Source organism: Phasianus colchicus, chromosome 12, assembly GCF_987193195.1.
Source record: "Phasianus colchicus chromosome 12, bPhaCol1.hap1.1, whole genome shotgun sequence".
In the NCBI taxonomy this organism is placed as follows: Eukaryota; Metazoa; Chordata; class Aves; order Galliformes; family Phasianidae; genus Phasianus; species Phasianus colchicus.
Window position 1 is genome coordinate 10856116 of NC_143447.1, and position 22813 is coordinate 10878928.

The 22813-nt window shown below is 39.5% G+C and overlaps 1 protein-coding gene across 4 annotated transcripts in view; it reads left to right on the plus strand.

The window, feature by feature from the left end:
• Positions 1-20481, plus strand: part of GALK2 (galactokinase 2) — a 49824-nt gene extending 29343 nt beyond the window's left edge. For all 4 annotated transcript variants that reach the window (XM_090148920.1, XM_031587641.2, XM_031587642.2 and 1 more), the window contains 3 exons: positions 2044-2254; positions 11416-11617; positions 18037-20481. In XM_090148920.1, coding sequence (XP_090005046.1) covers positions 2044-2254; positions 11416-11617; positions 18037-18244 — 621 coding nt within the window. In that variant the 3' untranslated portion in view covers positions 18245-20481. The remainder of the gene's footprint in view (positions 1-2043; positions 2255-11415; positions 11618-18036) is intronic.
• Positions 20482-22813: the final 2332 nt, after the last annotated feature.

The window sequence follows — 22813 nt, forward strand, 5'->3', positions numbered from 1 at the left end:
GTGTAGTTAGCTTTTCTAAACTGCAGCATCTCCACTGAAGAATAAAAATGACAGTAGATGCGACAGAACATGTGACAAATACTCTAACTGGATTATTTATTTTACAAGTAGAAACATTTTTCTTGCCTTGTAGAACATCATATTATTTTTTTCTAAATTCTTATTTCTATTTAACTTCTGATAATTAAGTCCAGGGGTTGCTGAACATTAGGATTACAATTATTAGGGAAAAAAATTTCATGCGCTTAGCATCTTGAAATACTTTTAAATTCATATCATAAACACACACCAACACAGGAGTTACCAAATATTAAATAAAATAACTGAAGCATTAATTGTCATTGTAACTGATCCATAAGTAAGCTAACATACCGTTATGTTGAGACTATAGAGTTCTAGAAGCTCAGTGTCTTTAAAAGTAGGCCAGAAACAACTAAATCAGTCTTTCACAAGAAGACTGTCTCACCTTCATTTCTGCGTTAGTCACTACGCACCGCTGCTTCTTTCACTACCACTGAACACAAAACTGTTTTAAATGGTGTCAGAGTCATACGATTGGGATTTTGATTGGATTTTGTCCTGCCCTATTAAGTTTCACATAAATCTTAGCAAGTCACTAGATGGCACCAAAAGTAGTTAACTTTTATGTAACATAATAAAGCAAAACTGGAAAAGTTCCTGCAACAGTACAGCTGGAGGAGAGCAGGAGGGTGAGAATCTACAGCAGATAGCTGGGCAGTAGATCTGCTTAAACAACCACCTCATGCTCCAACTTCAGACAAAGCAATGTAGATGCTTTTCAGGCATGTATGTGAACCCCCTGATATTTTTAATACAGGAAGTTACACATGTGCTAAATTGCTTTGCTGGACTGAGACCTAAATGATTTCAAACCAATCTTACTCAAACCCACTGTTTATTGAAATGAATAACAAGACACACTGGGTGAAGTTTGGGCTCTGTTGATGAGAAGTTTTAACATGGATTTGAGTGGAAAAAGGATTCCATTCTCTGATTTTGTTGCAATGCTTTAAACTCTCTGCAAACATTCAGCCTGATCTGGTACACATAGAAGCATAAATCTCAGTTAAAATGATGAAGAATTAGAGGCAGTGAATGCAGTCAAATGATACTGGCACTTTTCTGCTAATCTATCTCAGTACTGATCTGTTGATACTAGGGTGTTGGGCTCCCACAGCGACCACTTAACATGATTCTATCATTAATAATGTTAAGAACGTTCCACCTCATGAAAATATGAGGCAAGTTGTTTTACTTAAGTTTTTTCATTAGACACAGGGGAACATCATCGCATGCCGCAACTTTCTAGAGAAAAACCTCTTTGACGTATTTCCTTTTAGGATTCTGGTGCATTAAAGTAACTGCCTTCAACTGCCAAGAAGTCAGAAAGATACATTATGCATGACCTCGTTATCTGGAGTGGAAAAAACAAGTGTACCTATGACTAGTTAGCACAATGGAAATCATATAGGAATGGAACAGATTCCAACTAACACATCATAACCTTCTTATAGGGCTCAAAACTTTAACTTTTATGTTTAAAAAATGGACTTATTTAAGTTTACATTGAACGCTGCAGAATGGGAAAGGCTATTGTTAATACTCTAGTACAAATATATAGTTTATATTTTTAGGGCTATTATGAGAACAGTTTGTAGCGTCTTCTTAGAGTTCAACTATAGGAGCATCTTAGTTTTCAATGCTAGAACAAATTACAACAGTATAGAAGCAGATTCCCTGGGGACCTGCACTGTTACAATACTGTAGCATTTGTATCAGCAATAGTCTGAATGTGGCTTCGAAAATGACAGCCAAAGAAAAGGAGGAATCACTGATTTGATATCATACGACATCTCACTCACAGACCTTTTATAAATAAATATCTACTGTGCAAGGATAGAAAGTGGCTATGGATAATTCCCAATTAATACGTGAAAAGAGCACGTGGCTCTTAAAGCTGCTAATGGGCAATTTAGTGTTAGTTTTAACCTGGGAAGCACAACATGTTTTTTTAAATTTCAGCTTCTCTCAAAGTCAAAAAGTTTGGACTGGAAAAAAATGCTGAGACTCCAAGATGTGCAGGCCAGCCTAGGAGTTAGCCTGGAGGAAATGCTGACCATTGTCGAGGAGGTATTACATCCGGAGCCTTACAGCACAGAGGAAATTTGTAAATGCCTGGGAATTAGCCTGGAGGAACTCCGCTCTCAGATCCTGAGTCAAAACACGCAAAATGGTAAGCATATATGAAATACTGTTCTTTGCTTTACAGTGTTTGTGTTATATAAAATAGCTCTTCATTAATAAGTGGTGCACAAGTCTCGCCAGAACACTTCTCCAGAATCTTGAGAATCTAAATAGTAGAATGGGTACACAATGGAAGAAATAGCAGATTAGATTTTAGATTAGTTTGTACTAGTTCAGAGTCTAGATAGATTCAAGAAAAAAGTCTTAAGTTAGGCTTCCTTTTTAAGCCGAATCTCTAACAAAACCAGACATTTTGGCTGGTTACAGCATCAATCAAATAAGTCCTGTTTTCTCTCTCTCAACTGGTGTTCAGGGCGCATAGGTAGAGACTGTGGTTCTATTTTTGAACGGACAAATACATTATCACTTCATAAAACCTACATGAGGATCACAGAATCACAGAATTATAGGGGTTGGAAGGGACCTCCAGAGATCATCGAGTCCAACCCCCCTTCCAAAGCAGGTTCCCTACACCAGATTGCACAAGTAGGTGTCCAGCGGGTCTTGAATATCTCCAGAGAAGGAGACCCCACAACATCCCTGGGCAGCCTGTTCCAGTGCTCCGTCACCTCACCGTAAAGAAGTTCTTGCGCACATTGGTGCGGAACTTCCTATGCTGCAGTTTCTGGCCATTTCCCCTTGTCCTGTCTCCACACATTGCTGAAAACAGTCTGGCCTCGCCACTCTGCCCCCCACACCTTAGATATTTATAGACCTGGATCAGGTCCCCTCTCAGTCTTCTTTTCTCAAGGCTAAACAGACCCAGCTCACTCAGCCTTTCCTCATAGGAGAGACGCTCCAGGCCCTTCACCATCTCTGTGGCCCTCTGCTGGACTCTTTCCAAGAGATCCCTGTCTTTTTTGTACTGGGGAGCCCAGAACTGGACACAGTACTCCAGATGAGGCCTTACCAGGGCAGAGTAGAGGGGGAGGATCACCTCCCTCGACTGCTGGCCACGCTCTTTTTAACGCACCCCAGAATGCCATTGGCCTTTTTGGCCACAAGGGCACACTGCTGGCTCATGGCCAACCTGTCATCCACCAGGACACCCAGGTCCCTCTCTGCAGAGCTCCTCTCCAGCAGGTCATCCCCCAACCTGTATCAGTGCATGCAATTATTCCTCCTCAGAGGTTGCAAGTCTTCTAAGTCACTCTTTCCTGAGAAAGAAGTTCCTGTTACTGTATATACATACATATCTATCTATCTATATCTAGATATAAAAATGTTGGTGCAGGTAAACAATTTACTATGTAAAGTATTTCCCATATATTCTTACACATGATTATACCATGTAGTCTTGATTATCGGCACCAATGACTTCTAAAATAAAGCATTGTCTTAGATGTATATAGTAGGGTTGCTAATAGTACTTAATAATAGAGCATTTATGAAATCGTTAATTCATAGTCATTTCCAATTTAGATTAGAATCTTGCTTTATGAATTTTAAATAACCTAGACTTCTTTGTTTTCACTCTGTGGCTTTAATGCCAACACTGTTTTCCACAGCCAAATTATATCCTTGCCAACACTGGTTTCAGGGAGGTATATATTTGTTGCATGTAAATCAGTAACATATATATACATACTGATGCATATATTTTAAAAATATGCACATCTGGAACAACTGTAAATGTTGGTGTAGGTATAGAAATACATTGACCAGGAACCAGGTCCTGAACCTATAACCTTTTTTGCAAGCCAGTGATATCAGAGAGCATAAAATTATCTTAGTGTCTAATTACGTTGCCAGAGGGGTACAGCATGGAATATGGTGTCTTAACCCAGCTCATTACCTTCATTGGAAGAGCTCTGTTAATTCTGTGCTGTACATGCAAGAATAGACTGATCTATGTGTGTGCACTCGGCAACATTTTCATGGGAAACTACAAAGTTCTGAGCGTTCTAAAGTTCTAACTCTCCCCTTTATGAAGATGTACAAAACTCACAAAGATGTTTATAATTCCTATACCTGGTTTATAAAACACAATTCTACAGTTCTGTTGAACTGAATTGTTTTTTACAGATTGTGTTTTTCTACACCCCTTCAGAAAAAAAGGTCTGGATAAGAAGTTGAAACACAAAAGCTACAGAAGAAACTGAAGGAAATGTTATACTGGGGCTCTGAATAGTGTTTGCAGATGTTTGCTGAATGGAATCTCTTAAACTTGTATGACCATGATTTCATTTGATAAGGCCAATTACAATGGGTTATGCTGCAAGTCTCTTTGCATGTACAATATAAAATTAAATAAAAGATTTCTGTAAAACTATATACAAAAAAGAAACAAGACAGACAAAGAAATAATCTAAATACACTGTTGTGTTTTTTGTTAACACACTGGACAAATTGCATTTTATGTTGGCTTTGGAAAATCAGAGAGTGTTTGACAAAAATATTTTTATCTCCCCCCCCACTTTCCCACTGTTCTTTAACAACAAAGCCTCGCTTCTTCATGTGAGAAAACCTACCAATAAAGTAAGTCATCTCTGCAGATGACTTTGAACTTTTGCTCAATGTGAACAAAGAGCCCTAACAGTTAAAGGTACCTTTAACTGTTTGTAAACAGTTTCCTGTTACAGGATTTCAATGTTAAGTGTAAAATATTTGCATAAGAAACACCCGGTAGATCATTTACTGGATCCTAAGTTTTCTCTGTGGCTGAATTAATTCGTTTGTATTATTCAAAGCCCAGAGCGAATGTTTCGTACAATGTGTCTCATGCTTAAGGATATGAAAGTGCTACATCTGTTACTTTAGCCTGAAGTCAGCTTTCCTTTGTCTGCTCCTCCAGTGATGACACTGTGTGCTTGTCCAAACTTCTGCATATATGTAAGGCTGACCAAAGAAAAACTCCAGATGCAAAAGAAAAGCTATATGGACAGGCTTTGGGCAACTCTCAAGCTGTGGCTGGATAGACAACAACTTTTAATCTCTTTTATAGGCAGGTACTCAAGGATTCCTGCAGGGTCTCACTGCACAGCTCACTTGTTCCCCAGGTTTGGAGAGATACAGGTGCTGTATAATCTCTATAAAGCCTCATGCAGCTGTTCCTTGGCCAACTCACAATCCTGAGTTTAAATCCCCCTTCCAAATGTTTACACATGGATTGCACTTGTGGCTTCTGAACATCTCTAGAACAAATAATATTTCTTATATTCGAAGGTTCGCTATACCATAATTTTGTCTTGGAGTTGAAGGCTTCACAGAACATTTAGTGTGTGGTTATTGTGGGACGTGAAGTATTTATAAGCCTCACCACAAAAGGATACTTGCTTGTAAAACAATGTATTCCTTTAACTATTAGATGTTTTTTCCTTCTTAGGAAGGAAAAATGAGGAGTTATTTTTAAAACATTTTTTTCCTTTTCACATATAAAATTATAATCTAATTTTGATATTTAGACCTGGGAATGAAATCATTATCAGAATAACAGGTATCTGTTTACCATCAAGATTTGGCTGTGTAACTGCCCTCTTGTTTGTCCCCTGGGAAGACAATGGATCTAAAACCTTACTGTACTTGCAACGGGTGGTGTTTGAATAGCATTTCATTCCCACTGCCAAGTCATCTGTATTAATGGTGATCTCAGTGCAAGAACAATTTTTACTTTCTTTGTGCAGAAAATAACACATGGCTTTATGTGAAGGTGGACACAGATGTGCTGCTCAGCAATTCATAAAGCTCTGTCATGTGCATCAGTGGAGTGCCCTTGTCTTACAAGAGCAGAATTTATCTCCACATTGGTGAACCTCAGAGCGCTTCCTAGCTTGGGGGTTGGGGTGACAGCCTCGTCCTGATCCACATCATGGAGGAAATTGAGCACATACCATTCTCCTTCCAGAAAGACATGGATTGCTTGGGATAAGCCCCAGCATGTGGCTGCTCCAGGCAGACACCATACAGGTAGAAGCAGACATTTTGGGTGGGCCATAGGTTAGGCACAGGCACTGAATAGTCTAGGTTAATTGCAACAGTTTTACTAAGCCTCACATTTCCCTGGAGAATTACTTTAGGCTGGTAGTTACTGCTCTCTTAGAGCAGGTGTCTGCTAAATGGGTCACTGAATCCAGCAATGACTGGTCCTTTCGTTTATTTTCAGAGAGCCAGATTACAAACAGTTATTTGAGCAGTCCCAGCAGAATAACTGTTCCCCACTTTGAGGAGGGGGTTCACAATCTGGCTCAAATTAAAGCCATCTGGCAGCATTTTCTTATATACATTATGAGCCAGAAACCTTCATCCTCTTCATGTTCAATCAGCAGGATGCCTAACAGAGAAAGGTACAATTCCATGTGAGTAACGCTGGTAGAAACTGTCCCCTACATGATTTTGTATTGGTGAATTTTTCCTGTTGTAAATTTCTAACAGTTCCATCAGCCATGTGTAGCTCATTAATCTACGCTGAAGCAGATCGTAAGAACTGCCAAAGCAGCTAGAAAAAAATACACAGCCTGAAGAGGCTGGTCTTTTGCTAAAGGTCAGACAGAATTGTACAGGAAGCCCCTGAAGAAAGGAATCTGCTGAAGTTGAAGTTACAGCAAATAATGTGAGTTGCTGGGAAGCCACAGTGTTTAATTATAAAGAAAAAAAAAAGCATCTAATTGGAGAGTACAGGTTTACACAGTTTTCATTAAGTTTAAAAATAATATATGACCATACAGTTGTAAATGCACAGTAAACTTTTCTCTTACATTTAACTAACATTTGCTTGGGACAAATAGCCCAAGATTTTTGTTTGTTTTAAGAGACTTTATATGGATTTTGGACAAACTTCCATTAACATTAGTCAGTTGTCTCTTAACAAATGTCAAGGTTCTCCCTGCAGTGTGAAACATTATTGCACTGGAAAATGTCACTGCTTCTTTCAAGGGCATTTAGTGGCTGTAAGGGGAACTGGATCTAGCTGCTCATAGGTCCTGTGTAGAGGAGCAAAGCGAAGGTGCACAGAGTACACAGAGGGTCAGCAAGAGTTCTGACATTCTGAAAAACAGAAGTGGAGTGGTAACACAAAGCAGTTAGCAGTGGATGAGATTCCTTGAGGATCATGTCTGCTTTTTTTTGCAGAAATGCAATTAGTGTAGCAATGACCTGAAGGGGGGTTAGTGACAGTGACTGCAAGTGAAATGTGCTAAAAGCTTTAAAACTGGTCTTATTTTGACTTCTTGTGTTTATTTTCTCTGAGCTATATGTGTTCCAATTCATAAAAAGCACAGCTCACCTTCACTTCAGTCCACAAGAAACGTTTTTTACATGTGCAGCTGATACCACACAAAATAAATCAATCTCTATATTGTCTCTTCTGAAATAGACAAAAAAAACCCCAAGGTTCTGGTCGTACCAGCATGCCTAGGTCTAAAATCAAACAGCTCTCTCTTGCATGACAGTGACACAGAAAGCAGCAGACAGAAAATACATGGTGATTTTCAACAAACAACTTTTGACAGCATGTTTCTAGTAAGAGGCTGGATCCTTAGCTGATACAAATCTCCATCACTGCAAATGGTGCTACATCACTTTAAACAAATAGAACATCAGAACTGGATACTGCACAGATCCTTTTATGGGAGAAGCATTACTCTAGACGCGTGCTAGACAATTGCTCTCATTCCAGCGTGGCATAATGTCACTGCAGCAGGGATTTTACATTCCTCTCCATTCACCAGAGAAATGGGTATCAGATGGCAATTCAGGCCTCAGGTGGGACAAACAGTTCTGCAGGCTGCCCTTCCACTGTTAGGAGAGCGAGCTGAAGATGTCTGCACCCCTCATTTGGAAATTAAGTGGGAGAAACCAGGACATAATAATTTGCTGTATTAGGAAAATATATGTACATTTTCAGTTAGGTTAAGCACCTGATTTCCATAAACAATAATAGATTTAAGGATCAAAATGCTTTTAAGAATCTGGCACTGCTTCCCTAAACCCTGCTTTTTTGCTGTCCTCTGAGCCCAAGAGGGCAAGAGCTGATAACCTAGTCCTGAGTAACACTGCATGCTTTACTTCTAGGTCTTCAGTTTCTCTTCTTTCAGAGCCCTGCAGCCCTAGCTCAGATATAAACTAATCATTTGTGTACACTTAAATTTTCTTCGAACCGTGACAAAATGTGGCTTAGGAAATCTCTCTCTTTTAATTGTAAAAGATGTGGTAGTTTTCCCATGAAGCACACAGATTTTGATCAGCTCCCGCACCCTTCTAAAATCATGGGTTCCACAGCTCCTTGGCACGGCCTATCAATTCACTTAGGTGGGTCTGATATACACGCAGTGATGCAAGAAAGTTCAAATATAGATGTAATTTCTGGAAATAATGTGTGCTGTACTATCTTTTATTATATGGAGATGGTTTGTTGGACTGCCCATCCAAAAGAGATCCAGAGTTTCTCTATTACCAGAAGCATTTGGTGTTGATAGCCGAAAGTATGCGAATTGTTTCATTGCTTTAGAATAGGACTTGCAGAGAACAGAAGTGTTTGCTGTCCTGAAGAAAATTCTACCTGAACAGCAAGTATGCTGCCAGAGAGAAAAGCAAACTATACTAAACCTTTCCAAACACAGACATTGTTTTCTGAAATAAAACGCTGTCTGTAAACAACCAACAGCTAACATAACGATAGCAGACTTTACCCAATACTAATTCTGTAAATATCCACAAAGGACAAGTCTGAAAATAGCACACAGCCACTCTTTCTCATTTGAGAACCGCTTGCCAGGATCGCACTCACACTGTGAGAAAGCCAGTGTCGAGGCAGCAACTTCTCCCCTACACCCACTGACTCTCCCCCAAGCGAGCGCTGCCCAGGGCGCAGCTCAGACCTCCGGCGCACCGCCAGCACACGGTGCCCACTGCAGCTCCATCCGTAACACGGCCAGCACAACACAGCCCCAGAGATTTTAAAGGTAATCTGGCCAGTCGAACATTGCTCTACCAAAGGGTGGTCTCTGAATCAATCACAGCTTTTGGCAAGTCTCTTGCCTTACAATTGAAAACAGACACGTTTTCAGTTCATTCTTTGGGTTACTACTGTTCAATGGTGATTTACAAGAGAGTGTGAGCTATGGCAATCTCTCACGCAACTTTAGATATTCCCTAAATGAATGCACATTTAGAAATCTCCTTGCTTTAAAACAATGGCTTATAAGAAAAGCATATTTAAAGAGACACCATCCTCAAAAAATGCCAAGCAGCCTTTCTAACATAACAAACACCAAGGCATGCTCCACAGAACTCAGCACCAGTAACTCCAGCAGTAACAAAACCCAGTGTGATGAAGCACACCTCTGAGCGGGAAAAGAGAACGCTCTTCCCCTCACATACTCACAAGATGTTTCTTGGGGCACCCAATTTTGTCGTTTCTGTTCTGTTCATTCTGTGAAATGCAGTAGGAAGGCCTGCTCAAAAAGCAGGTCAGAGCGTTTCTCAGTTGCAGGCTGCATTAAGTTACAAAATACATAGCACTAGAAGCATTATCACCAGTAGCAGAAAACTCCTGTCTTCAATATTTCTCTATCATTTTAGACTGTTTACGTCTCTCTCAGCACTGTATTTTCAGCATTTACAGTTGTGATTTACACTTATTCTGGAAAGATAAAAAGAGGTCATACAGACACTGTTAAGTTTTAGTAAGGGATGCAATCTGGAGAGCACGTATGCGAGTCTTCACACTGGACAGAATTTTATTTTCAGTCTATCAAGAAAGACTTGAGTGTACAATTGCAAATGTTGATTGCCACAATCACTGAAGTGGTTCCGGAATTTGACTGTCTCCAGAGAACAGCCCAGCAGGAACTGCGTGTGTCTGGGTCAGAAGGCAAGTTCCAAATCTGGGGCTCGTCTGTCTCTGTTTGCCCTTTTACCTCTGTTGGAGTGTTTCATCAGCCATCTTAAAAAGTGAGAGGCACCAGAAACCAATAGCAGGAAAGGGTCCTTATTCTGGAGAACTGACATGTAGAACCAAACTGAGGGATACTCTGAGGTGCCTGAGCTGCAGTGATGAAACATACTACAGCAGGTGTTCCAAGTAAAGATTTACGTTCACTTATCTAGAATTTACAACCCAAAAAGCTCAAGTAAACCAATTTTATCATCAGTTGTCGTACATGCTTCTGTAATACTTCTTCAATAGCAGTTACAAGTCCATGGTATTAAAATAAACAGAAATGTACTGAGCAAAGAAAAACAATGACCTACAACAGCCTAACCCTCCTGTAAGTCACAGTAGTTTGATGGGCTTTTAACCACAGACATTCATTCCCTTTACTGCGCCTCACTGTCCAGGCTTGGCAGGAGTCCCTGCCTTGATGGCCACACAGGTTTGAGCTCCCTCCCACCCATCCCAGAGGAACTGCTCCATTTTTCATGGCATGATTACAAAATGTTAGCCAAAGTCTTTGCACCAGCCTTTGATCTTAGCAGGTCAGTGCGAAGAGGGACTTGTTTGGGCTTCCCTCTTTATGTCTACGCAGGCAGCACTGACACTGGACACTGGTAACATACCAAAAATAAACCACCAAAATCAAACTGAAAGCACCTGCTTCCTTCAGCATACCATTAACGCAGAATTATTTGCAGTCAAGGTGAGACTGCACTGTGGAAATTAAAGAGGGCTTCCTTACCGAGGCACCAGGAAGAATGAATAATGCCATTTTAATTAATCTCAGTTTAAAAAAAAAAAGAAAGAAAGAAAAAGAAAACCCAACTCTTAAAAAAAAAAGAAAAAGAAAAAAAAAGGACAGGTCTACCTGCACTGTTAAATAATTGATGCAGAGGAGGACTGGAGAAGTTGCACACAGCACCCAGGCCAGCAGGTGCAGGCATTCTGCAGGGCACCAGGCACCCTCCAGAGCTCTCGTGACTCCTGTATAGTTTGAATCTCATATTTTTAAAATGGCTTTCTGATATGTGCATAAAGTTATAAAACTAGGAAAAAACACACATTATATTTTGATGAAATCTAAATACCACATTATTTGGGCTTTTAAAGATGTGGGTGAAGTTTTGGCAGAAGCTTTTGGCAGAGTTTCAGCATAGAGTGTTCTAATATGAAATATTAATTCTAAAAATAATTCTTTTACTATGTTTTTATATTTCATTATTCCTTTTCTAGTAAAAATTGATAACTGTGCTACTTCGTATTTTCATTCTGTTTAGTTTCCACCTTCAAGTTATACCAGCGTGCAAAGCATGTGTACAGCGAAGCTGCCAGAGTGCTGGAATTTAAGAAGATATGCAGCGAAGCACCTGACAATGCAATCCAGCTGCTGGGAGAATTAATGAACCAGAGCTTTATCAGCTGCAAGGAAATGTATGAATGCAGCTGTCCTGAACTGGATCGGCTGGTAGACATCTGCCTGTAAGTTCTGACCACAAGGAAGAGTAATCCCTTGTTGAGAATATTGTTTGAAATGATGAGAAAAGATGACATTGTTGGCTATTGCAATTTTAAAATGAAAGTATTCTTGTCTCTTATTACAAAATTAATCTCCTGCAGGGACATTACATGGTCAATTGTTTCCCTACTGACATCTGTGTAATACTTTCAGATGAAAGCTGCAGTTTATGGCTTTATTACAGATTTTGCTTTTGGATTGATTCATCATCACAAGTGTTATGTTAGAATGTGTCAGCTATTCGTTTTTAACTTGTAGAAGTCATAACTGGTTTTCTTTAAGCATCAGCTTAGTTGCTTTATTTGAACCCTCCCACTTTTCACATATTACTTAACCATTTCAGAACTGTCACCATGGGACTTCTAGAGCATAAGTTAACTGCTAGGCTGCTTTGAAATCGTAATGGTATATTGTTAAATGCCACTGCATTTTTCCCTTTTTACTTGAAAAGACATTTTAACTAATGCACCAGATAGGCTGGAAAGTTTAAATTCATTTAAATGATGAGCGTGCTAACCAATGCAGTGACTGACACAGCTTCACCTGAGCCTTCACATTATTCAGCCTCCATCCCTGCCCCAGCCTCATTCATTTACTGCATTCCCTCACTCAGTTTGGCCGCAGTAAAACAAGATCTCTCAACTCTAAAATACATTCCCTGTCATTTGCCCCTTCTCTTCTCTCTTTACTCCTCCCCAAGAAGCAGACCATTATTTTCATAACTCTTCTACAGTGGATGATAACATCTGGTATAATTGTGTGAAAACAGAGAAAGTAAAAATGAATACTTAGTACTCACATTTGATATGGTATTTCGTCCACACCACAGCAACAGCACAAAAGGATGCACACGCTTCACTTAATTCTCTTTTTTTTTTTCTTTTTTCTGGTATGTTTAAATCACAGGACAGACAACTTATGCTAACTTTGATCTAAATTCAGTGCCCATGAAAAGAAATCAGTGGTTGGTAATCAAGGGCATACGGGAATAAATAGCTGCCCAGCCAGGCCATCTCCCTGCTACTTTGTCCCTGCCACTGCTCCGGCCATCTCTCCTAGCTGCTGCCCTCATTCATTTCATCACAGATCCTGGAGATGCCACCTCTGTACTTCTGCTCACCTTTTACTTTTCCTGTTCTCCATGGAAAAGGGCATGCATAGTTTGGGAAACTCTGCCCTAAGAGCATTAAGAGGTTACTGCTGTTCCAGGAAATGTAGTGTGCCATAAGTGTTTGCAAGCCTGAGGTCAAGGAATGTTACTTCCCTGTTGTGCAGAATTAGAGACTATAAAAGTATCATATCTTTTCTCCAAATCTCTAAATCTTTGAGAAAACAGAATCTGTTTCAGTTTAACATTAATAAAAGGAACACCTTACCATTTAAAAATGAAGGTTACAAAAGCACTTCCTTACCAGCAGTCAATTATATATATATATATATATATAACTAATACTCATCAGTCTGGCTTATAATGAAAATACGAATTTTACAGAGAGGCAATATGCCATATGCATTCTTACTTTTATAGTCATACACATTTATTAAGTTGTAATACCCATTTACCAGGTTTGTAAATTGATACAGTATGATACTGATTATTTAATACACCAGGTTAGTCTCATTAATTTGGCAGACAAGACGGAAAGCCAAAAAACCACAAACTTAAAAACCAAATGCAAGACTTTTGGACATTCACAGATTGTTTTGCATGTGGGATGCATATGCTGTTTTGTGATAAAACACAGAAGTCCTGATAGCCATTGGACAGTCTGGTAGTAATTTAACAACATAATTTTTGTTCCTTCTCTTGGGAGCCATTCCTGTATGCAGTGCACAGGCCGTGTTCAATCTGTTATATCACACGGCAGTCACATAACAGAATGAGCTCTGACAGTCCCTCAGTTAGTGAGGTGATTGCAGCATGGCTGTCCCAGCTACTCAGGGCGGGCTGTCTCCATAGTCAGCTGAAGACAGGAATTGTGCTCTATGGAGTTATGAAAAAGCATGGGCTGCAAAGACCAGATCTGGTACCAGCTATGAGCAGCCTATTCTGTGACTCCACAGACAGAGGAAAAGCCTTACAAATTAACCCCTGTGTTATTGTTAGTTACAGTAACTTCCCAATAGTGATTTCTTGGTCAGTGGTACCGGATAGCTGAGCTCTGCAAATGTAACCAGCCACGTCAGGTATCTTCACTAAGGTGTTCTAATAGGGCAGGTTCTCAGAAATGCTGAAAGAAAACTACCATTTCAAGTAGGTATAAACTAACAAGTTCTACACTACAGCATGGAGTTACCTGTGCTACATGGAGTAGGCCAATACTATGTTTGGAGTAGTGTACAGCAGAACGAATCCCAATACAGGGATGGAAATTCTGTTTCTCATTTGTGCTGAGCTCTGTGCTTTCACAGCTCTGCAGCCTAGCTTGGGTATCGTGCCACTAGCTTGTAGGCAGCAGCACCAACAGCCACACACCAAAAGGAAAGGAGTATGCAGTCAGGATTTCACTAAATTGAATTGAAATTAATCAGACCGTTTCAGTTCCATGGACCAAAATATAAATAGCAAGGAAAAAAAGTGATGTGTGTGCCCATGTTACATCAGGTTTCTAACTTACCACCAGAAATGCCCATGGCTAGTGTGATGGGCATAGCTGCGTGCCACAGCACAGTGCCATTTGAACTGGTATTTTTTAAATGATTGCAACTGTTTTTTATTATATTCATTGCAAAAACCAAATAAATTATTAGTTTATTCTTTACAGTGGGATACCATCACGGATAGTCCTTAAGAAATACCTCCTGTCTTAGAAGTTTAGTACTCAATAATGACTTTCTGATTAGAGTTGTAAAAGCATATAGCTATTGTAGATGCACACAGCTTAAGCCAGCACGTCATTTTGAAAACTATTGGGAAAAAAACTCAATTTTTCTCAAGTTGTGCATTAAAAAACGAAGGCATGTAAAATCTCTAGTCACTCTAGGAAACCTTGGCTGATGTGACTACAGGAATGGCCTGCAACTACATAAATTACATTCTTTACTTCAAATGATATACAGCTGCCCTGTAACTTTAAAAAGCCCTTCCAAAAATACATTCCACAGAATTGCCCAAGTCTACTGCTGCTCTCTCCTTACAAGGTTTAAACTGTGAAGAATAATCTGCATATCCAGATGTTTTCTGTTTTGCCCAGATCTTTATGTTTTACTGTACAACATCTGCCAAGAAGGAAAGGGATCCATACTTGCTGTGGTTTGTAGTGCTGAAAAGCGTAACCGCCAGTGGGTCAGTGTTTTATTCTTCGTGCAGACAGAAGATTTGTACTTTGTCTAACCTCTCTCGTGCTATTAATAGCTGTTTTACCTGTTGGCCTTTTAAAACACAGGTGGTTTACTAAACAGTTAAGGGACAAAAAGCTGAAACTGAGCTTGCAAATTCCTTAGGTGCTTTCTCCCAGACTGTTTGAATACTGCAAATAACTTTCATTCCTCTATTCTCCATCTTTTGGAGGTATAAAAGCTGATAATTTTTGTTACCTGCCACGCCTCTTCCAGCTGAAGATGGCCGGATCCTCTATGATCACTTTTTAAATGGTACAGTTCTTATGTTATATCCAGGTGCATTATTTTCTTAAGCCTGGAGCTATGATACAATTTGAAAGATAACTAACAAAAACAACCAACATGTTTGCAGCATTTTCAGAGACAAAAAAACCAACAGAACTTAAAGGTGTTACTCGAATGCACGCTGAGCTACAAAACAAGTACACACCACATCAACCCTTAATTAATACTGAAATCCCATCATCACGGTAACTCCATGCTTTCTAAATAGCTGGTTCACAAATGTGAGCATTTTGAATTAACATTGCTCAGTGTTTTACAGCTCTCCCAACAGAACTGTTTTTAAAATGTGGTACTTCTGTGTCTTACCTATCACTGCTATATCCCAAACCGTGTGACTTCTATTGCATTTGTTTTCACTCATACGCACACAGTTCTCTCTTTAACCAGTGAGCACTGGAACAAGGTAGATAAGCTCTTCAAGAAGCATAAAGGACTCAGCTGAGTGCCCCCAACACTGGATGACTGACATCCATGGCCTTTCTTTACGTGCTTCTTCTCACTTCCACTACTTGTCCTTCTGACTGCCCTATAGCCCAGGCGGTGCATTGGGTAATTTCCCACATCTTAAATCCACTTTGCCCTCTGTGTGGGTGAGTGCTCCATCCGCAAGATTATTGTTGAAAGAGTCACTGTTTGCTCTTACTGCTCCTTTCTTCATAAATGCATACTTTAAATGCTGGTGCACAAGAAAAGAATGTGCGGCTATGAATCCTACTTTACCAGAAGAGTCTAACACAGGACTGAGCCGAGTGAGAATCAATGCAAGAGGCAGTTTCAGACTTCACTTTCTCATGTGCTTCCCCAGCATGTGCAGTATTAGGTGCTGACCTCTGCTCATCCCAGGTGCCCAACATCCAGGTATCAGACTGCCAAGGCCCTCAGTGTTACGCCCTCAGCATCAGATCACATCACATTTGAAACTGGTAGCCACAGTATTTTGAAACACAGTGACTTCAGCTCTGAAACAGGCGTATTTTCTGCCTACATAATGCTTTATTTCAACTAAGTATTTTAAAATGACTCAGTAAAAATGAGGCATGATCATGACCGCAGAGAATTATGAAATCAATGAAAGGTTCAGAACAATTCTGAAGGGATTTCAGTTGCCCACCAAAATAAAAGCCAGACACCATCTGAAATACAATGTTCTGACTGAGGTAACAGACAGAATGAATACAGACAGCTGATTTACCGCTTTGAAAAGAGGATTGGGCTTTACAAAGTCAATGGGAATTTCCCTATTGATTGCAATTGAGACTGGATTGGATCCTGCTCATTTTAGGAGGTTGCTCCATGGACCATAAACTACAAAAAATTGCATCAGAGAATGAGTGGCTTACAGGAATAATAAGTAAAATAAAACACCAACAGGAAATAAAGAAGGAACATAAAATCGAGTCAATATGCAGGGTGGCACCACACAGACACACTGAAGAAAGTGTTTCTATTCAGGAAGATATGTAAGCATGTTTAGAATGAAACACATATGCAAGTACTTGCTTGAAATATGACCTAAACTTCTACTAACCCAGCAGTATACCACATTCATTTAACATAAAACGCACATACAAAAAATCACTACAGCCTATTTGGAATGAGCTGTCATTTTCTAATTGTCATTGTTCACATGATGCTCACTCTCCTAAAACCAGTTCTAAGGCCAGGAAGTCTCACAAAAGCATGGATCTTAGAATCACATCACAAGTACTTGTTTGCAAATCAGATTAGACCTCCCACAAGAATAAAGATTTCGAATGAGTTTTCTAAACCATCCCTTTCTGTGTTAGAAATGTCCCAAAGAAATTCATTGGCTGCCATGTGGTATTTTCCTACTTTTTTGAATCTAACTAAAGATAAGCAGCACACGTCAGCAAACTAATGAAAGTAATTCATCCAAATTCTAATGAGGTGGCATCTGAATGTTGCACAGTGATGGCACAGGATTTGCTGCAGGACATTTCTAGCAGGCTTGTATCTTGAGACTAGGAATGGTTTATATTTCCAGTGTTTTATTTGTCATTGTTCCCTCTCCTCACCCTCCTTATTAAGGACATTTTTCTTCTCCTTTTGACAGTATATTCTTATTTTACCTTTACTGCTGCAAAATCTCTTAAATTCACGTGGCTCCTCTAAAGATGGATACCTATCCCAGTCCTTTCAGCACTGACAGATGTTTGACTCTGCGTATGACTTCTGAGGAGTTTCTGAACTCTCCTTTTCTTGACTGGCCCTCTCAGTCGTCCTGCGGAAGAAGCCTGTGAATCTTCAGAATGTTTTAGATCTGTCCTGGAAGAATAGAGCTATTTGTCTTTGACACATTAGAAAATGGCTTGCATGCCTACATCCTGTGCAATTAGCTTATGAACCCTCTTTTGTTATTTTTGTCATTTATTTCTGTTTTCACTGCTGATGCCTTATGAATGTTGCTAACAAAATCCCTTTTTCTTCCCCTGCTTTCTTCATCTCAGCTGTGCTGTGATCCTTAGAACAGCTGATGTTGAAGCACTGTAAAAGAGGATGACTCAGAATTGACAGAAATTACTACATTGCAGTTTAAAGGGTTAGAATTTTGTTGTCCAAAATGGTAATTACGAATTGCTGGACTATCACGTGCAACCAAGTGAACTTCAGCAAGTCAGATGACACTGGTGTATTTTGAGTTCAGTATTCACTAATTTTCTATAGGAATTTTATATATGACAAATCACCCCCTTCTGGTTTATTTTTCATTATTTTTTCTATTATTTTGTTTTAGGCAATCTGGGGCCGTTGGGTCACGTCTGACTGGAGCTGGATGGGGCGGCTGCACTGTGTCAATGGTGCCTACTGACAAGCTGAATACTTTCCTAAAAAATGTTAAAAAAGCTTATTACCAAAATGATGGCCAAAGGTTAGCACTGGAGAATAATGGTCTCTTTGCTACCAAACCTGGAAGAGGAGCTTTGGTTTTTGTTGAGGCCTAAAGAACATAAAAATTGTAAAGAAACTATGTAGAGCATTTATAACTGGCAGGACTTCCCACGCCACAATAAATGAAAGCCTTTTCTGGGTTTTATTATGAGTAGTTGCTATTATCAGAATATATTTCTGAAGAAGGAATTAATCAGGAACAATGATTACAAAATCTATTTTTCCCAATATTAAGATATTTTTCAGTGTAAATGCTAATTTACCAAAATCTATTGACACACTGTGATTGAAAAAGTGATGATTGTTTATTACAACAGATCTTTTCTTTTCCTTTTTCTGCCATAAAAGTAAGACCAAGTAGAGCTGAACTATTCTCCTGAAGGGTAGGAGCCTTGCCATGTGTGCAGGACTGCTCAGTGCTTACATCAGTGGCCAGATGTTGTTTCTGGAATCCTATGAAAACAGAAGATTAACCTGATGAATCAAGAAAAACAAGAACGGATGGGCCTTGCTGCACATGACATGTTTTATGCTAGTCTCAGATACAATTATTACTGTTGCAATTAATGACAATATTGGAGAGGAACTGCGGGCCAAAGAAAACATTGGGAACACATTGTGTTAAGAAAGAAACCTTAACTTCTAGCTATAGTTCTGTATCTTGGTGTAATGGTGACTTATGACTGTGTCAGTAAGAATGCTGTGACCTGTACAACAGGACAGTGTCTTACCAAATCAATGAACAAAGAGCAAAGTAAAGTTTGGCTCTGAGTGGTCCAAGTACCATATACTCATTGTTCAGTCCTAGCTGCGTGTTCACAAGGTAGATGAATTTCCATTTTCAGGCAAAACCGCTATGGAGGATTAAATATAGCCACAAACTGCACTTTCCTTCAATTCATGCAGTGCCTGAAGGCTCAGGTTGTAACCACAAAGCACCGGAAGCGAAACACCCACAGTTCAGTGCCCTTCTCAGTAGGAGAAATGATAATGGTCACACAAAGAGGTGATGTACATTAAGATCTACCTCTGCTTCCAAACAGAAGATCAGCTTCCTGTGCCCTGTTTCACAGCACACTAACTGGCACTTCTCTGCTATCTACAATGAAAATGCAGAAGTTTTGCTCATGTCGTAACCCTTTCAGCCATAAAAGTCATAACATGTGCATATTTTTATGATGCTAAGCACATGTGAATGTCCAGAAGTCTGCATCATATTAGAGATCTCTCAGAAGAGATCATCTGTACATTACCCACACTAAGTCAGGCCAAAAATGAATTCTTAGAGGCTACTAATTTTGTGAGAGGACTCTGCCAAATTTGAGTACAGTAGATGAACAAGAGCCAACGCAGACAGCCAGATCTTTTTAGGAATCTCAGAGGGGACATGTAATGGCAATAGTATCACTAAAGAAGATTTTTGTATTCTGACAACCAGGAAGAGTGGAACAGAGAATGCTGTAGATCAAGCAAATCTTGAGAGAAAAGGACAGAGTTTGGGCACAAAGCAGAGAAATGAAGAGATGGGATTTAGAGGGAAGACAGTTAAAAGGATACAGTTGGGAAGAGGAAGGCAAGGCATAAGGGAGACAGTAAAGAACAGGAGCTAGAATTACAGAAAGGTTTACTCTCTAAACATTGCTAACACTATCAATGGAACTGTAATATCTTGTAGTCCGTTTGTAATGTACAGCAGATGTGCTGCGTTTGCAACCAAAGCTGTAAACATAAGACTCCAAAAATGAAATAACTATTGGTAAACACCTTCAAGAAATTCCAAGTTAACAGAGAGATTTCGAGGAAAAATAAAGCCATGGCTTTACTACCACCTGTCTTAATAAATACCATCCTTCGTTTGAGTGAATTCCTCCTTATTATCCTCTCATGGAAACGGCGTACAACACAGTGCACACCAATTCATTCAGTAATGCATCTGAATTGAGCTTCAGCTGTATTAATAGAAGCTCTAACCACTGTATGAGAAGAACAAAGATATTTTAGATGCTTTTCTATTTCTTGAGAATGTCACACACTGTCATGGTAGCTTCCCAAAAACATGTGGGCAAGTTTATGGGCTGCAGTGCATTTCTGTGAATCGTATAAATGATATTCTCATAAACAAAGAAGAGGAAAGCAGAAAACTGGCACAATGTAAAACAGTAAAAAACGAACCTTCTAAACTTCTGATTCATTTCTTTCCTTTCTCTTTTAATTGCTTCAATGTTTTTACCATAATTTTGCTGTAATCTGCAATTAATAAAAACAATTTTTAAACAGAAAATTGAATGAATCCATGTCTGTTTTATTGTTATTTGCTTTTTAAATCTTTGAATACTTTTTTTTTTATATAATTGTTTTACAAGGGAAAAAGAGCATAAGAATGAAACACCAACAATGTGTAAAGTAAGCAGCAGAACTTCGGTAGCTTTTCTGAGAGTAAAGCAAAAAGATTTCAGATGAGAATTTTTGCACATAAAGCAGCAACATCTGAGCACGTTAAGACTTTCCAGATCTGTATTTTAAATCACTTTTTGTTCCTATATCTCTTTTGCAGTTAAAAATAAAATTATATAAATAATAAAACTTAAAAACAAAATAATAACACTTGGAAAACAAATGAAATCCAGTGTCAGAGAACGGATGTAGAGGTGACTCATACTACTAGCACAAGCCATGATTATCACTGGAGTGTGATTTCTTTCATTGTAACGTCTGACTGTAATTCATTCAATCATGTGTTTAATCTTACTGTGCAGTAAATGGGCCCTAAGCCTTTCCAAAAAGAATTTGGAATAGAGACACTGTCAAACATCCAACTGCAGCAACTCTGCCTGGTGCCATATTAATACTCTGTAGTATCTTAATCCCATTGACGTGTACTTCTTCATCTCAGTATTTACTGACTCCATTATCTTTATGTAGGGATACACTCGTGATCTCAAATAGAAGAGTAACTTTACTGTTCACTTGATGGGAGTGGATCACGACTGTCTGTTTGACATTAGCTTCCTGGGAATTGCTCTGCACACAAACGCATAAAAGTACTTGATTAAAATGTAATATAAAGCAATTACTTGCATAACACCTTCAGGAACATTAGTTTCTAAATGAACATGATCTGAATGTCAGCTTTTATGTTAGTAACTGCTGTGCACTTACTCAGTATAATCCTTCTGAAATTCCTGAGTCCATGTGCCCCTTTCATAACATCTTGATAGGTCAGAGCAACTGCTGTGCTACAATTTCAGTCAAAAGAAAGGTTTGTGTTTTCAGCTTAGAAGTTGTTTGTGTGCTCAGGCCCAAGCAGACACAGCCATACACACGCTGAACAATATTCACAAGATCTGTTCTAAAAAGAGATACCATACAAAACATTCCTTATGGATAGGACTGAAGCAGTGCTTCCTAGTTCTTGGGACTATTGTGCTTCAGCAAGAAGAAAGAGCTCTATGAAAGGACTTAATGCTGCAGCAACAGCATGAAAGCCAGACTAGGAAAGCTTAACGTCACTAAACCTGCGAGTCCTACAGCAAATTATATTAGATTTCAAGTGCTAATTTTGAGAGGGAAGCCTTGCTGTGGACAAGTCACTGGTTCACACTGTGGCTGCAGTGCAGAAAGCAGGATGAGGGGATATGAAACTGGCTGAGAAGTGCTCCCTGTGAAGCACTGCCAAGCAGTACTGCTGTCACATATGCACTACTGCAGCTCTTCCAGCCTTGCCAGGCTTTTTGCTGCATGGTTGGAGATTCCGTATCACATAAAAGGAAGACAAAAGTTGAATGGCATTCTTGATCACCTGTCTTATAATTTGCCCTCTGGTTTGGAACTTGTATCAAGAGTAGTTAATAGGATTCTGCAAGACACCACCATCACAGCCTGTGATAACAGCACTGCATTTACTAAGGAAAGGAATCTTCCACCGCCCTATCAGCAGGACCTCACGCCTCTGCAAGCTGTGTCACCACGACTGCACTGCTCATTCTACGATGGGAGGACCATGCTGTAAATGATACCCTAGGAATTGGTGCTCTTGGGGCAGATTTTTTTCCCCTCAGGTCGTCCACTCCTACCAGGAAGGCCTGTAAAGGAACGTTTCCTGGAACCACTTTGGTCTCTGCAACACCGAGTTCAGCAGAACCTGGCTTCGACCCCAGCCCATCCGCCCTAGTGACCACTTCATTCTGTAGGGTAACACAGAGCACAAGCTTACATGTAAGACTGCCTTACCCAGAATCTTACATGCTGTTAAGGAACACATTCCAAATTTATGCTATGTGAAAGACTTACTAATGGAAAAACTGCAAAAGAGTGTAAAAAAAACCAACAAAAAAAATAAGTGAGAAGACACTGAGAAGCTTTCGGAATTAACAGACAAATAAATTGTTTGAAATCCATTTCCAGTGGCAGCGTTTCCTGCAGAAGCAACAAACTAGATGAGGATTTATACTAAAGCATTTGGTATATTTATTGGATTTTAACTCCAATGCATTTAGAGAATTGCTATTGTCTCCTAAGCTCTACTCCGTTGGCCAAAATCACACATTAATATTAAAAGAAGAAAGAAATTCTCTCTCCACAAAAGCATGCCTTTCTGCACTTGGCACACAAGGCTCAAATAA